Below are 15,567 nucleotides of genomic sequence, written 5' to 3' on the forward strand. Positions count from 1 at the left end.
GGGGAGAAGCTGTGCCGCGGGGCGCCCACCTGAGCGCGGGCAGAGGGAGAAGATGCCCGCGGGCAGCGCGAGCACCGCCGCCGCAGCCACAGGTGAGAAGCGGCCTCTCCTCCGCCAAGTCCCAGCGGGAGGAGCAGCGGCGAAGCTAGCGGGAGCCCAGTTGCCGAGATCATCCGCGGGGCGTCGCCCGCGTCGCTTATTTGAGCCCCTCGCGTCGCGGCATCGGCGCAAAGCAGGGAGACGGCGAGCAGCCCATCGGTCCGGCGGCGTTCACGTGGCTCCCCGCCAGCGAGCGGCCGTGCAACTTGTGCTCCCCACGTCTCTGCTGTGTGTGCGCATGGACTGCGCCCCGACCGAGCGCAGCAGCAGCCACTCCGTGCGAGACCATGCGGCCGGCGCTTCTGCTCCTCCTGCTGGCAACCACCGCTGCTCTCGTCGACGCATTTTCCAATCCGAATCTCAGAGGTGAGCCCCCCACCTTGGATAGAAATAACACTGCTGCTACAGCCCCGGGGTTGACCCCGGCTGCGACCGTGACTGGTGCGAACCGCTCGCGGCTGACCTCCCCGCGTCGTCTGCTATCTTAGCAACCGAAACTCACGGCTCCCGAGATGAAATGTCGTGCTCGGAAATTACGCGCTCGCGAGCTGCCGGCAACTGGCCTCTGGCATCGCGGTCGAGCCTACCTGTGTGTTCCTCGGTGTGCACGCATCTTCTCGCACAATCCCGCTCTGCCGGCACTTAATTTTCTTCTTCTTCCTCGCGGGCGATCGGAGGCGCGGCGGGCGCTCGCGTGCCGCGTCGTCGGATCCGCGGTCCCTGATTGAGCGCCGCCGGCTTGTCAACAAACGCAGCCGTCCTCGACGGGGCCCGGAGATGCACGCAGAGATGCTTTCCCCGCGATACCCCGCCTTCTTGTTGATGTTTTGCGCCAGCGTGGACGCGGCGGTCTTCTCGCGCGCGCACTATCTCGCGACCTAACTGGGCTCGGCCGGGGGCCATCGCACCACTTCCCTGTTCCCCGCGACGTGATTTAGAGGGGCGAGCGTGAAGTAATGCAAAATGAGACGCGAATGACCGTTCGCACTGGACGCGAAATAAGCCGGCGGAAAGCGAACATGACGCAGATTGTGATCGGTCGAAAGCGTCCCTCCAACACGACGCAAAAACTACAGCGCGCCCAAGAAACAACTCTTTGGTCACTGAAGGTACACTTTTGCACTAATAACTAATTTATCAGCTAAAATTCTACGTCTGAATTATCTCCTTCCGCGCGAATAAACTTTCTTCACGCTGCAAGACCATCTAACGCATCGTGCAGTCGAGGGGGTCTGACGTTAATTTGTGAATGATAAAAAAAAAAAAAGTACGAAAGGTGGTCGGCGGGGAAAATCACTTCACAGCCCTCGCATAGTCTTAGCTCGCAGATGAGGCGAATATTGGCTTAAATAGACACCGCGGAAAAATTCTGACTTGCGATCGTACTGATTCCCCTTTCCAGAAGTGTATCATCTGCGTATCTAACACGCTATAAAGGTTGCTCATGTCATGCAGGTTCTCAAAATAAAACTCGGCTAATGCACGCGATGTCTTTGTGTGTGTGTGTGCCCACAGGAAAACTTCGGTGCTATTTATTTTATTGCCTTGTTTCTGTTTGGTGAACGCGCACTGCCGGTGACACTCCACGACTGCTAAACTGTCCACAGTACATCACGTATAAGCACAGTCCGCCAGTTCGAACTTATTTGTACGTTATATCGTTTAGTGGTATAGTTAGATAAGGCCCCCCGCAACGACCTGTTATATTTGAGACACTTATAACGGACCCAATATAACTTTTACGAGCGTATGCGTAGATGCATACGCCTCAGTGTTACACACAGCCCGAAAGACGTGACGGTGATAAGAAATACACTAATGAATCAAATGGGACCTGATATTAAGCTATGGTATATATAATCAGCCGTCATTGCAATCACAGAGCCACCTGCGTTACGTAAACGTAACAAATAATTCAAAGATCGCTAGCGCGCAATGCTCGCAAAAGAAAATTGCAGGTGTCGCTCTTTTTCTCCGAACAGGCAATAATATTTGCCTTGTTCTAGCGTGTGTCACAAAGAGATTTTTCTTTTATACGTGTGACTGAGCGGCTTTGAAAAGTGGCTCCCGCCGCCGCTGTCATGCATAGGCGTGCTCTTGGTATGGGCGAGACGCGTTCTTTCTCTCTTTTCTCTGTTCTTGGCACGCATAACTAATCGCCGACGGCTACAGCGGCACCAAACCTCCAAATTGCACTTAAAGCGCTGACAGACTCGATTTACGACTGCGAGATAAGCAGAGCGGCGCTGTCAGCGCAGTCCAATGTCTCTCAGGAGGGTCGCCGTGCGTCCGTCTTTCCCACGTATTAATTGGCCTCGATCTGAAGCGCCTTCTCATACTGAAACGCATTTACGAACTCTCGCAGATGTCAGTGCTGCGCGAATCGGAGAGCACCGCTTGAAAAATTTTATCTACATATGCTCTTTGTAGAGCGTGTAGATAGTTACTGCCCCAAGTTTTTATTTTTTGCATCACTTTCATTTTCGAGTTTCCGTGGTGACCGTAGTTTCCGCTTTTGAGGACACTCTCCCCTGTTTTACTGAAGCGACAAATTGTCCACCCAAATGGAACTATTCTCGAGCGAAACAAACGCCGAGTGAGCCGCTGCTTTTGGTTCCACCAGGCACTTCATCCAGCTCCGTTGCTTCGCGGTGTTCGCTTAGTAAAGAGCGTCATTACGTCGCGTGGAACGCTGGATTCTCCGCCGAGCTTGACCAGCGTCGCAAACAGCTTGGGGAGGCTGTGGAGTGCCTTGCGCTCGCCCATTGTTGAGCTATTTCGTCACGTTCGCAGGCACCGACGACGACAACCTGTTGCAACTGTAGGCGAAGTCTTTACTCTGAGGGCAAGAAAAAAAAAAAGAAAGGACGGGAAGAGGAGAATAAAGAGAAAGAAAAAAAAAAGAATAAAGGAAAGTCCAGCATCCCTTCTCAGAAACAGCCTGAAAGGATTAGTATGCGTACAACAGGTTTGCCAATGTTACACGCAACCAGTCCGATAAATGCTCGGCCGAGAAACGCGGAAGGCTGATACTCTAACTTTAGGGCGTGTTGTGAGCTTGACCGCGGCTAATCTGCACCCCGTTCGGGTTTTACTATATTCGCGCCGTAAGCTTGACTGCGTGCCAGACTGGCGGCGGGCGGTCACGCACGGCCGCCCGCCGACAAGCTCCGGCTCAAACGCCCCGAAATTTGATGGCCCGTCAATACCCGCGCTCTGCACTGCAGCTGTGGGCGCGGCGATTGCGGGAAGCTCCTGCGGTAAGACCCGCGTTTCTGGGCTAAGCTCACGCGACCAGTATCCGTTCTAAACAAGCGTGATAGCGAACGAAATGAGCACCTGCTCCGCTCTCGGACCCCTACTGTGCGCTCGTGTTTTAAGGCGGCAGTGATAATACACAAGGCCCCGTTACTTTCCTACTTATCGTGCGTGGAGGTGCTACTACTCTTGGTGGAATATTTGTAGGTGAAGAGCGACCGCTTTTGTTTGAGGAAAAAGAAAGAAACTAGAATGAAAGGATTTCAGGGGATGCAAGAACGCGAGTCGCGGAACTGTATAGGGACAGATAAGTGTAAATAATTAAGTGCCGAAAAAGGGCGACTCACAGGCTTTTAAAAAAAATTCGCGCACATACGCTTCCTTGCGCACACTTATGTGCAGAAATGCATGATTCTCACCGTTTACTTTTTTTTGGATGCTGCATAACGGCAGTGTTTCGGAATGATTGAGTTGATGATTTAGTGCAGCTCAGAAGATTAGTATGCGTGCGCCTTGTGGCCACTGCTATCTCCCTCAGTTTCGAATCGTTTTCACGGATAACTAAGTAAGGTTTCAAACTGACACCATTGAGGAGAAGAGCTCGGTTAGGCGGCTGGGCTGCGCTGTGGGCACGAAGCGACTTGCAACACGTCTGTTGTGGAGTGCTTGTAACGAGAGCCCGAGAAATCTCTTCACGCCTTGATTACGAAAGATGCGCGGCGTAGATTTCCGCCCGTTCTTCCAAAACATACCAGACGAAGGTTCGGGAGAGCCGGCGGGAATTCGAAGAGCCGGCACTTGTCCTTGCCCTGCTCGTAGCGCGCCTCAACTCAGACTTAACGAAGTCAAGAATCTGCTTCTAAAACGAAGCGCAGAGGCACTGTGTAGGCAAGTGGCTTTCAGTAGAAAGCCGCTTTATTTGAAAAAAAAAGTCTCAACCAGTCTTCATAGCGCGCCAAATCAGCGTTCTGCGCACGTTCTTAGACTCTCACGTATACTGCAACCTTACATAAACGCCTCTGTAGATGCTTGCACCTTGGTTTGATTAATATTGATTGGATTAATACTCAACTTAATAAACGAACGTCGTAAGAATTACGCTTAACTTCTAGTTATTTAGTAAGATGCGCGTAATAGCATACATCCAGTGAGGTACTCACGTGTTCGTGCGCAGGTTCTTTCTTTATTGAAGTGGCATTGCTCTGTGCGGTGAGGAAAAGTTATAGTCAAATAATGCATCGAGGAAGCAGCACGGCGAAAAGTTCTTCATTGCTGTTGGAGCTACATTGCCGAGGCACATGAATGATCGGCGTTTTGTTCGTGTAATCTCCGTGTATTCCTTGCCGACTCCTGCGATTCGCGCGCTCGTTCCTTCACTCCGCATTCAAGTTTTGCAATGGTTTTTGCAACACTGCTCGCCGCACACATGACGTCCTACGATCAGCAGAGCGTCACAGAGATCTCGAAAAGTGCCCGCGCTCTCAGGTCGCACTTGGGTAGACACTTGACTTGGGCGCGAATTCCTTTATCTGTCAAGAAACGCAGGCTGAAAGTGGCGAGCGTCGAAGGAGTGCATATGGTTGACACGCATGTCCGCGATCAGCTGCGGTTGAACCCAGAACTCCTGTTCGACGCAGTTTACGTATATAACTTTTTTTTTTTTTCATGCGACGCACCGGGATCGCTCGCCCGCAGCGGTGGCTCAGTGAGTTTGGAGTTCGGCCGCTGAGCCCAAGGTCCTGGAGTCCACATTTCTGTTCAGGTGCAAAGCGAAAACGGTAGTGCGCTGCTCGGTGTCAGCTCACGGTAAAGAACCCCTGGTGGCTGAGATGAGCACTTCGCTAAGGCGTCCCTTACAGCCCATGCGCCGCATCGTGACGTTAAACACCATGTACTATAACCATCGTGATCCCTGCGGTACGGTATACGATCTGAGCGAACTGCTGGCATCAGAGAAACGGCAATAGGCTTTTATAACTTCCCTACTTCTTATAACTCCCATTTATTGGAGGCAGCACTAGGGGCACAAGGCGCTTATATGCGGGTTGACCACGGTCTTTGTGTTTTCTAAGGGCGTGTCACCATGGAAGTCCGCACTCGCGCGCCTTTTCATGAAGCGATATTTGCCGAACCAAATAAGGTTGCTCTGAACGCAATATCAGCGAAGGCAGTGGACAAATTGTTTGCACCGAAATGACCGCGAGGCAGGGCATGCCATGGGAGGAAGTTCGCAGTAGACGTTGAGCACCTTGCGAAACTGACAACCAGAAACATTTACCGCAGACACGCACACACAGACGCACACAGGCGCGCAGAGCCGAATGGCATTGTTCGTAGCACACACGTAATCCACGCGACTGGTTCGCTCGCGTCAGCGCAGTGATTTCCCGTGCGGAGGCCGCGGCGTTCCGTTTCCGCCTCCCTTGGGCGCACCCTTTCGAGCTCGTTTGTGCATGCAGGCCGAGCGCTGAACGAAAAGGACGGAGGAGAAACCAAAAATGGGAAACAAGCGGCTCTCACGAGTACGCGTCGCCGGACGTGAGACGGCGGGCGCGGATGTTCGCGGGGACGACAACAGCCTTTATCGGAATAAATGACCCCGCGCGTAGGCCCAATAATTGGGTGGCCCGTGTAACGCGAGAATTAGTTCGGCTCTCCTGGGTTTTGTGGGCGCGCTTTTCACGTTCGCGGGGGCCTCTCAGGATTCCCCGCTCGTCGGGGAAGGGAGGGGGGGACTATTAGCAGCGAGCGCGCTGGCCGCTGCCGAGCCGACCTGACCTCCGGCCTGGCGGCCCCGGCGCGCCGCGGAAGCAACTCGCGAGGATTACCGCGATTGGGATCAATGGACTGGCCCGGACAATGGGCCTCGCCCTTTCGCTTTCCGTCGGCCACGGTCCTCCGATTGAATGCCTGGCCCGTAATGTGCGCTCGCCCGCCTTTTCCCCCACCCCCTCTCCGCAAGAACCACCACGCTGAGCAAGTTTGGTTTGACAAAAGGGCCCCGTATCAGCGCAGCGAGTGAGCAGGACGAAGGAGTAGGGACCGTTCCCCTTTTTTCTTCTCTAAGTGCTTTTACATCGCCTCCTTCCTGCGGGCTTGCCGTGCCTAGGCCATAAGAAAGTTGCTTGGCTATGACGACAGAAGGACGAGCCTTCGTTTTGCGATTTTAATCTGCTTCATTATTTCCAAGGAAAAGCTTCTTAACACGCGCGCTGGCGACGCCCCGCGACCGTAGAGTCGCGAAGCTTCTGTCTTGTAGAAGAGCTGCCAGACTGGCCGGCCCACGAGCACTGGCCATTCGTGATAGCCAACGAGAACTACGCTGAACGACAATCACGCAGCCCTGGTTACATGAGAGGAGTTTTTCGAATCACGACCCTCATTCGCTTGCAAATGTTTCAGTGTATCCGTTCTAGCGTAATACCTCTCGGCCCTGGCCATGACCTACGCAGCTATATTTTGTCCGTACGAACAGCTCACTATAGCCCAGCCACACCAAAATTTAAATAACTGCGAAACGCAATGCATGGGATGGTATACTTGGAGAATGAGTACATTTTTTTTCCTCTCATAAAAAAAGCATGAAGAAATGGTGCGAACTAGTATTCGTCTCGATAGTCTTTTATGAATTCGAGCTCAATTAAATCACTTGTACCGTCGTTGTCTGCTCGCGAAAGCTCGCGAAAGCTTCCTGTCTCCATGACAGGGTGCTTGTTCGGGGACTGTGCCTCTTTAGCACAATCAGTGCGGTATTTCCCACAGCGTCGCTTTTCAATCGAAGCAGACCTCAAAGCTTCCCAGCGTGCGGGGCTCAAAGTATCCTCTACGCGTGCTTGAAAGTGATCGCTATTTTCAGTCCGCGAACTAGTTTACATTGCACCGTTTCTAAATTTATATATACATCGATGTGTGAAGACTTTGAGAACTATGAAAGGAACTCCAAAGGTGCACAGCGGGACGGAAGAATTCTACGAGGATCCGGGACCTTTGCATTCCCTAAGACATCTGAGCCAATGATCTAGCGAAAGCACTACATCATTAATGATAGTACAGTCGCGAGTAAAAAAAGATTAGCGCATTGACGTCACCGGAGCGGTGAACATCGCATCGCGGGGCTGGCGCGGCGTTGTGCTTTGCGAACACACCTGGCACTTTTGTCATCGGCGTGTTCGTAACCACAGCGCCGAGCGTTGCTGTCTGCCGCTCCGGTGGCACGTCACTAGTGCTAATATTCTTTACTCGCGTCTGTACACTCTGAGACAGAATGGGTTTGAAGTGCTACTATAGGGTTAGACCTTTCGGGAGTAACTGCGTTGCCTGAGCCCTATTAGTCCCTCAAAAAGTAACCATCACTTCCCTATAGGCTAACTGCAAAGACACATCACTCGCAGTTAGTCTCCACATGGACCAACCATTCACAACTAAGTGGCGCAGTTTGTCCCACTGACTCCACTTAAGCCATTTCTGGCTCAGAAGATACGTGATGCAAGGTGCGCTTTTCCATTCGATAATGAGAGACTTTTGATCGGATGCAAATTGAGGGCAATCTAAGGCTTAATGTCAAAGTCATCGCAGCCTCAAGGAATCATGCATGTCACGTAGCTCATTTTACTACGGCATAACCATGCAACTAACGTCTTCACTGTCTCTCTCTCTCTCTCTCTCTCTCTTATTCGCTCTTCCCATTTTTCTTAGTGTGGAGTCGCAAGCCAAAGACGCGTTCTTCCGGCCGACTTCTCCATCCGTCCTGACGTTAAGGCTTTCCATGCGTAGTGTAACGAAGTCGATGAAACATTTTTAGAGATGGCACCTTTGCAAACTTCGGGAATTGTGTAAAACTAAGCATGCGCAGTCACCAAAAGTGGCGGAACAACCTCTGCGCTCTGAAACAAAGCACCAGACTTCGACGTGGCGGCTGCGTTATTGTGCCGATGAAGAATACAGCTGCATTCGGGTGATTATAATTCGATTCATTCAACCCCCCTCAACGAAAAAGAAAGGCAGGCCGAGTTGCAGAGCGCATTTTATTGCCTTTATATGACTTAGGACATCACTACTGCATTGGCATATCATATAGCGCAAAAATCCGAGGCACGCAGGAGTGAAGTGAGAACAATAACGCGAGCAAGCTTCACACTTGTCTGTGTTTTTGTCAGGTGTGTCAAGCTCCTGTATACGCCAGTAATTAGTTCCGGCGGCAGCCTGTTTATGTAGCAACGTTTATCGCGATAAGCTGGCGATTATACGCGTTTGAGATTGGACTTGCTGCCGCCACTTTTGTATCTCACGTCCAGGGACAATAGAGCTTGATAAGACGCCCTTGCTAACGAGTTCTGTAAACCTAAAAGCCCATAAATATAGCAGTGACTGTGAGTCAGTGGTCCCAGCTCGCCGCTATCGATTTTTTTTTTTTTTTTTTCAGATTAGAAAAAAGCGTACCATCGCGCTCACGACCGTGAAAAGACCCGCTAATTTCAGACTGACCGTTTAACCAGCCTTGAAGACTGCGCTGACCTCGTGTTGCTTCGTAATTAATTGCTTGTCTGTAATGTTTTCCATAATGTTGTCCATCCCAAGAAAGCAGATGTGCTTTCTCAATAGAAGTTGCTTCCGTTCTGCTCCGGATTCTGTCACGTTAGCGCAGCGAAGTAACGCGAGTTACGTTTTCTGTCTATTAGAACGTAACCGAGGACATAACACCTGTGCAAACAGGTGCTACGCTTGTCAGATCTTTGATTTCTGTAAGGTGCATAAGTGCAGTTTTTTGCACGCGTATAGACCTGAGCACAGTGCAACATTGCGTAACATGCTGCATGCGCTGAAGCTGCTCCTTCAGGAACGCGGAATTAAAATTTGCCGTGTTTATTTTATAAACACGAATCAATTAAAACGTTAACTTAAATCTCCAAGGTAAGTAATCAATTATTACTTAAATGTAAGCCTGAACTAGATATTCGCAGGGTGAGATTATCCGAACTTAAAAGCAGTGCTCCGTATCTTTTATAGCACTTTTATTAAGGGAAATGCGTGCGAGGAATAAAATTAACCGCCCTTTACGTTATACCTCCCATCTTCGAACGCTCCCTCTTTCTCTGTCCTTTCCCTTTCCCAAGTGCGGAGTAGACATGACTCCTCCCAACCTCCCCAGCCTTAACTAGGTGAAGCTTTCTCCTCTCCTGCGTATTCCAACAACACGCACAAGATTGCTAGAAAATAAAGCAATTAGGAGGGCTATGGGGATATATGGTACAGGTGCCGACATTTTTGCCAGCTTGGCTTCATTGACTTTCTCACTTCGACTCTTCCTGTTTGATAACGAGCTCGTTCGTCGTGTGCCCTCGTACAGAAGCACAAAGGGCTTTGTTTTTTTTTTTTTTTTTATCGAACTTTTCGTGGAATCAAATGCGGTTGGAACTGACTCCCCCGACCGTGGCGTCTCTCTTTTTGTCCGCCGGCGCTCACGCGTGTGCCATCGTGCGTTGACCAAAGGACCTGGCCCGAACATCCATAGCGTTCCTCGCCGGGCTTATCGGCGGTTTGACCAGAGCGCTTTCGAAGCCGCCTCCCGTTACCTGGAATCTTTTGACACCTCGGACGAAGACCTTTTCAGCGCTGCCGCCGAGGCGCTGCCCTGCGCGAGTACAGGCATGCCTGAATGGGGCGCTATCTCCCACTATCTGTGTACGAATGACGCACTCGACACCGGAATCCGCGTACGGGCTCCAATTTCGCATAGTACATGTGCGATTACGGACAGGAGGGGAAACGACGCGTGCAAGCTCTTTCAATAGCTTGCGCACATCTTTCCGAAGAGATTGTGCGCGGCACTCTTTCAAAACACTCCAGCAAGAGTAAATACTCCCTGTTTTTCTTGTTCCGCGAGGCGTGAGAATTACTAGCGTTGTCGCCTGAAATGCGCGTCTAGCCGCAGCAGTCGTCTTCGGCAAGAGCGCCCTTTCTTTGCAGCACAAGGTTAGCGCCGGTGTCGTTGTTCGGCGGGAAAGCGAAGCAGCGGCTACCGTAACTGCCCCACGAGCAGTTGCGCAAGTATACGCCGCCAGGCTGTTACGTTTACTGTGCATTCCCATTCAGTGGACCATCTGTAGAGCACTAGCGAAATTCAGTGGCCAACACACCACTTCGATAATGTTTGCGTGCTTGCGCTTGTCATGACAGGGTCGTTGCATCCATTTTAAGCAAACGGCTAAACAAGGCCTACTTAAACCTGATCGTTGCATAAGTTTAGAATGAATTTAACCTGCCTAATGTTACTCTGATACGCCAGTGGCCTGATCTCTTTTGAAACGGAATTTTCGAATAACTTGCGCAGCAAGAGAGAGACCGTAGTCAGCTGCCGTGCTGGCCCGAAAGACGCGGGTTCGATTCCTGCCGCGGCGGTCGCATTACGGTGGAGGCGAAATGCTATAGAGGCCCGTGTACTGTGCGATGTTAGTGCACGTTAAAGAACCTCAGGTGGTCGACATTTCCGGAATCTTTCACTACGGCGTCCCTCATGGCCTGAGTCGCTTTGGGACGTTAAACCCCTCTAAAGCAAACAGAGACCTTAGCAAAAATGAAGCGCAAAGTGGTTAACCGGAACTAACAATCTGTTTACTAACCAGCAAACTGGGCGAAGGAAAGGGCGTCAACGCCTGAGCTAACGCAGGTACCGGACATGTTTTATTGTGCGATGATGCGCGGTGTTATCGGATGTTCTGTGTTCTTTCTTTTTCTAGCCAGCAGCGGCTGACCCTGCGTCATCCGTTCCGGCAATTTAATTTAGTGCAGCGCAGCCGGATAGAAATAAAACATTCTTCTTAATGCATGCTGTAGTTACTAACCGGCTGCTGAGATGATGCCAGAGTTATGAAACTTTGCTCACTTTGTTCCAAACTGGGTGTTTTGCTGTAGCGTGCGAACTAATGCGAAAGCGATGACATATGTTATAACGATGTGCAAGTTTCTGTTAGCTATTGTAAATATTCTTATACTGCTCGAGCGCATTTGCTATCTTTTTCCTAATAAATATCCAGATTTAGGTCACCATTGTACCTATTTCATTTAACTATGCAATAATTAACCTGGAGTCAGGTAGGTCTGTCAGTACATTACTTGTTAAATAAGTAGCTCTCTGTTAGCGAACACCATCAGACCTCTTAGCTCTCAAGACACATCCTATCGGTATTCCTTACACAAGTATTGTTTGTACAAGTCAATCAGTTAATCAATCAATTTGATTGATTGATTGATTGATTGATTGATTGATTGATTGATTGATTGATTGATTGATTGATTGATTGATTGATTGATTGATTGATTGACGACCTAATGGTTTATGTAAGCTAAGGATTGGAAGTCAGCCCCTCCAACATTTCAGATTCGCGGTGAATAAGACCGCGTATTTGCTTGCGGACAAAACGTAAAAGAAAATAAGGAAATGTCCATATCAGCCAGGTACCTTCATGACACTTTTGTTCTCTGACGTCGTAATCTGGTGCCCGACAAGTGTATGTCTTATAGTTAAATGTCGTTTGATTCTGCCGTAATGACACTCAAAACTGAGAGAGAACAGAGTCCCTCGTCGGGCAGAAGTTTTACTTAGCCAGTCTGTGTTCTGGTGAAAATATATGCTTTTTAATTCTTGATTACTCTGTTGCTTGTTCCGCGTGCTCGTTTCGCCCCCCTCCCCCTTTTTTTGTTTAAAAGTAAGCGCGCTCGCAGTTAGGCAACACCCTCGAAGTAGAGTCAACATTGTATCCTCGTTGAAAGACCGATGGCCTCTTGAAGCGTTGCACCTGAAGGCGCACAAGCCGTAACCAGCTCACCTCCGCCACGCAACGGGCGGGATGTGCTCGCGGACGGCCACTGGCCTCTCCACGGGCCGCGAGGCGGCGCCACTGCGAGCGCGCAGCGCAGCCCGGCGCACCGCTCGGACGACGCTCACCATCGACGGCGGGTGCCGGTACCCGGCTTCTGTTTTTTCTTGCTGCCTCGGGCTTCGAGCGGCCTCCGAGCAGCCTTGCGATGCGACCCATATGCGGCAATTATTAGCATAAGCACCACGGGCCTTGTTCGGAGGCGGCTGCCTATCGGGGATTCGAACGGTCGGGCGTTATGCGCCCGGTATAACACCCGCCGCCTCGCAGAGTGGCGCGCGTTCCGGGCTGCCGGGCGATTAATGTGACTGAGTAAATGACTGTCAGCTCGGCCATAGCGGAAGCGGCCCCTAATAGCTTCTCATCGCGTTCGTTTAATGGGGCCGTTGGCATTTTTTCGTAGCTGCCTCGATTACCACAGGGACGGCGAGGAGACGCTCTCCCTCTTTTGCTCGGCGCCCAAAGGGACCGGGCAGAGCGGGAACAGCAACTAAACTGCGATTCATCTCGCAACCTTGCGGGAAGCCCAGCTGCGCTGCTGACTCCAGCGGCAGGAACACGAAGGAAGCGAAGGCAGGGGGAAAAAAGAAAATCAGGCGAGGCAGAGAGCAAGAAAGAGAGGAAGGGAGAGCAGGCGTCTCGTTAGCAGGGATCTCTGCAGTCTGGCGAAAAGGGTTATTCGACAAGACGAAACGAGTGCGGAGCTGGATACGAGTCGCGGGCTGAATGGGAGGCCTCAATATCGGCGCGGAGTAAAAAGCACGGCCTCTTCATCCGGAATGGAAAGCCGTCGAGAGGACGCAGGGATAGAAAAGAGGATGAGCTCAGAACGCGGTATGGCGATGACCCTATAGAAAAGGAAACAAGCTTGCTTCTGTGCAAAGATACGCTTCCGAAATGATTATACATCGCGCTAGCTCTGGATAGAAGTGCCCATCTGCGCTGTAGAGTTGCACCTGAAATGAACTTACAGGCTTGCAAGAAATGACGTCGGGAAACCGAACGACTGGTTCGAACAAGAACGGACAGTAAAATTGCGATGAGTGTGTGTGCGCTCACTGTAAGGGACCAAACGAGAAAAGAAAGCGCAGGCAGAACTCCTATTAGTCGGGTGGTACATTTTTTCGGCCTTCCGTCTGCTAGATTCGCGGATAGAGTGCAATCTTTGCTACCAAACTAGCTCCAAAGTAGCGTGTTTTTAGTGAAGTGTCACCATGGACGTAGCAAGTTCACAGGAGTGCGTCTCGTTAGCGTCTAAGATTTCTGCTATGTCAACGGTTGCGACAGCTTTGGTTATGCTTTATTATGTATATTTTTTGCACGAAATAGGAAAAGGAAATATACCGGCAACACTGCAACTGCCTAACCAATGTTTGGAACCTGGATATCCGCAGGGGGCGCTTAAAATAATCCATTAAGAACAGAAAAAAAAAATGTGGAACGAGAAAATTGAGGACAGTATGTACAGAAATGAAGGCTATATACAAAACTTACAAAACTATCTGCATGCGAGGAGTGCGACAACACTCCCGTTAACGGAGATGACATCACTTCTGCAAGGTCTTTGTTTTTCTTTTGCTTGGAGCAACTATAAAGCTACAACAGCTGGATGGGAATTTTTGCGCCTACATGGGAAGGGACTCTTTTATCTTCCTCCAGAAGAGCCGCTCTTCCTCATAACACATGCCAAGTTTCTCATCCGCTTGTGAAAAACCTTTGCACGGAGCTGGCGGGGGTGACGTCAATCAGAAGCACGAGCTTTGGCAGTGAAAACCGCGTCTTTAATCACTACACACGAAACTACCTTCACAGCGAGGAATTGACGTCTGTGGCTTTGAAACTCAAACGTTACATTCTCATTCATTCTAACGCTCCATTCTTTCGACTTCGCTCCATTACACGTTTAGTTGTTTGACACCGCGAAAACATTGCGACGGAGGGTAAAACGTTCCTCGCTGACTGGTCTTTCATGGCTGGCGTGGGTGGACGGTGCAGCTGCAAAAAGGATATTTCCTTTCAAGAGATTGTGACCCTTAAAAGGCGACGGCCAAAGTGCCTATAAAGTGCTTGTTAGATAATGTCTGAATGGTTTATCGCGTTTCGCCATCGTTGCTAAACCGCATCCGAAGTGGGCGGTGGAGTTTTCATCCGACTGCAGTGATGAGCCGCGCGACTTAACACACCTTAGCACTCTCAGACGACGCTCCAGCTTCTTCTGCACAGTGGTAGCCCGCTTCAGCCATAACGGATTCCAACTTGTGTGAGCAGTGACGCCTCTCACATGCACCTATAGAGCTCGTGTCGGATGCGACTATTGGAACCCGGGCTTCGAGCAGTTGTATCCGTCGTCGTCAGTGGTCAGATGCGGAGCAGCAGCCCCGCAGGGGACCGTCGGCGCCAACGACGACGGTAGCAGCAGGGAAAAGGGCGGGCGCGTGCCATACCTCCGCTCGCCGTTATCGCGCCGCTCCTCCGGGCATGGGGGGGGGGGGGGGGCGAGGGCAGTTCACGCTCCCCCACTGCGTGCCCGCGAGGAATGCCTCGTGCTCGACCTCGATAGGGAGGGCCGCTCCCAGCTCTGGATGTGTATAATACGCGCGCGTTATTTCGTGACATCTGCTCGCGCCGACGGCGAGGGTCCGCGCGCGCGCCGTAATAGAGAAGTAGCCACGCCTGTTCTCTTGGCAAGAGCAGTTATTGACACGCGTTACCCCCGGCAGGGCGAACGGCGAGCGCGCACGGCATCGCGCTACGAAAGCGAAAGAGAAGCCGTCGCCGCCGCGGCACAGCAGCAGAAACGAGTGGGCAGAAGAGGCATTCGGTCGAGGTTTGCACGCAAACCTTGCATGCCAGATCCTTCCGAGATTGGCGCCATGCCCGGCGAGCATCCCCTGCAGGCCCGCGTTTCGCGCACGGACGCTAACGAATGCGCCAAACGGGTTACTTGGGGTGGAGGGAGGGGTGGGGGGGGGGGGGGGGGGGGTTAATTCAGCGCGAGCTCGCGGCAACAAAAAACAATTGGCCGCACGTTCAGCCTCTCCCTCCCTTGAGCGACGCTTTCCGCCGCCTGGCTTGGCACGGGGAAATAAGTAAACGAGGTCGAGCCGAAATTTTTGCGTATAATTAACGCGGTTGTCCCCCCCTCCCGCTCTGTACCCGCCCCTCCTCTTTCCGTTAAGCTTCGCGTTTGTTTGTTCCACATCTCGTATTCTTTACTTTTCAAGACGTTTTTCCACTGCGCGAGCGTTGAAGCTATCTCAAATCGGAGGTGAATAAGCAGCTGATCTATATTTACCGCTGTCCTTCTGAGACAAAGGCCACGCGTGTTGGCGTT

At 51.3% G+C, this 15,567-nt stretch overlaps 1 protein-coding gene across 2 annotated transcripts in view; it reads left to right on the forward strand.

The window, feature by feature from the left end:
- The first annotated feature begins 242 nt into the window (after positions 1-242).
- Positions 243-15,567, forward strand: part of cv-2 (crosveinless 2-secreting protein) — a 209,255-nt gene continuing 193,930 nt past the window's right edge. For both annotated transcript variants that reach the window (XM_089579141.1, XM_089579142.1), the window contains exon 1: positions 243-465. In XM_089579141.1, the coding sequence (XP_089435267.1) occupies positions 387-465 (79 nt within the window). In that variant the 5' untranslated portion in view covers positions 243-386. The remainder of the gene's footprint in view (positions 466-15,567) is intronic.

The sequence above is a fragment of the Amblyomma mixtum genome, chromosome 3, assembly GCF_055824585.1.
Source record: "Amblyomma mixtum isolate Tamu chromosome 3, ASM5582458v1, whole genome shotgun sequence".
NCBI lineage: Eukaryota > Metazoa > Arthropoda > Arachnida > Ixodida > Ixodidae > Amblyomma > Amblyomma mixtum.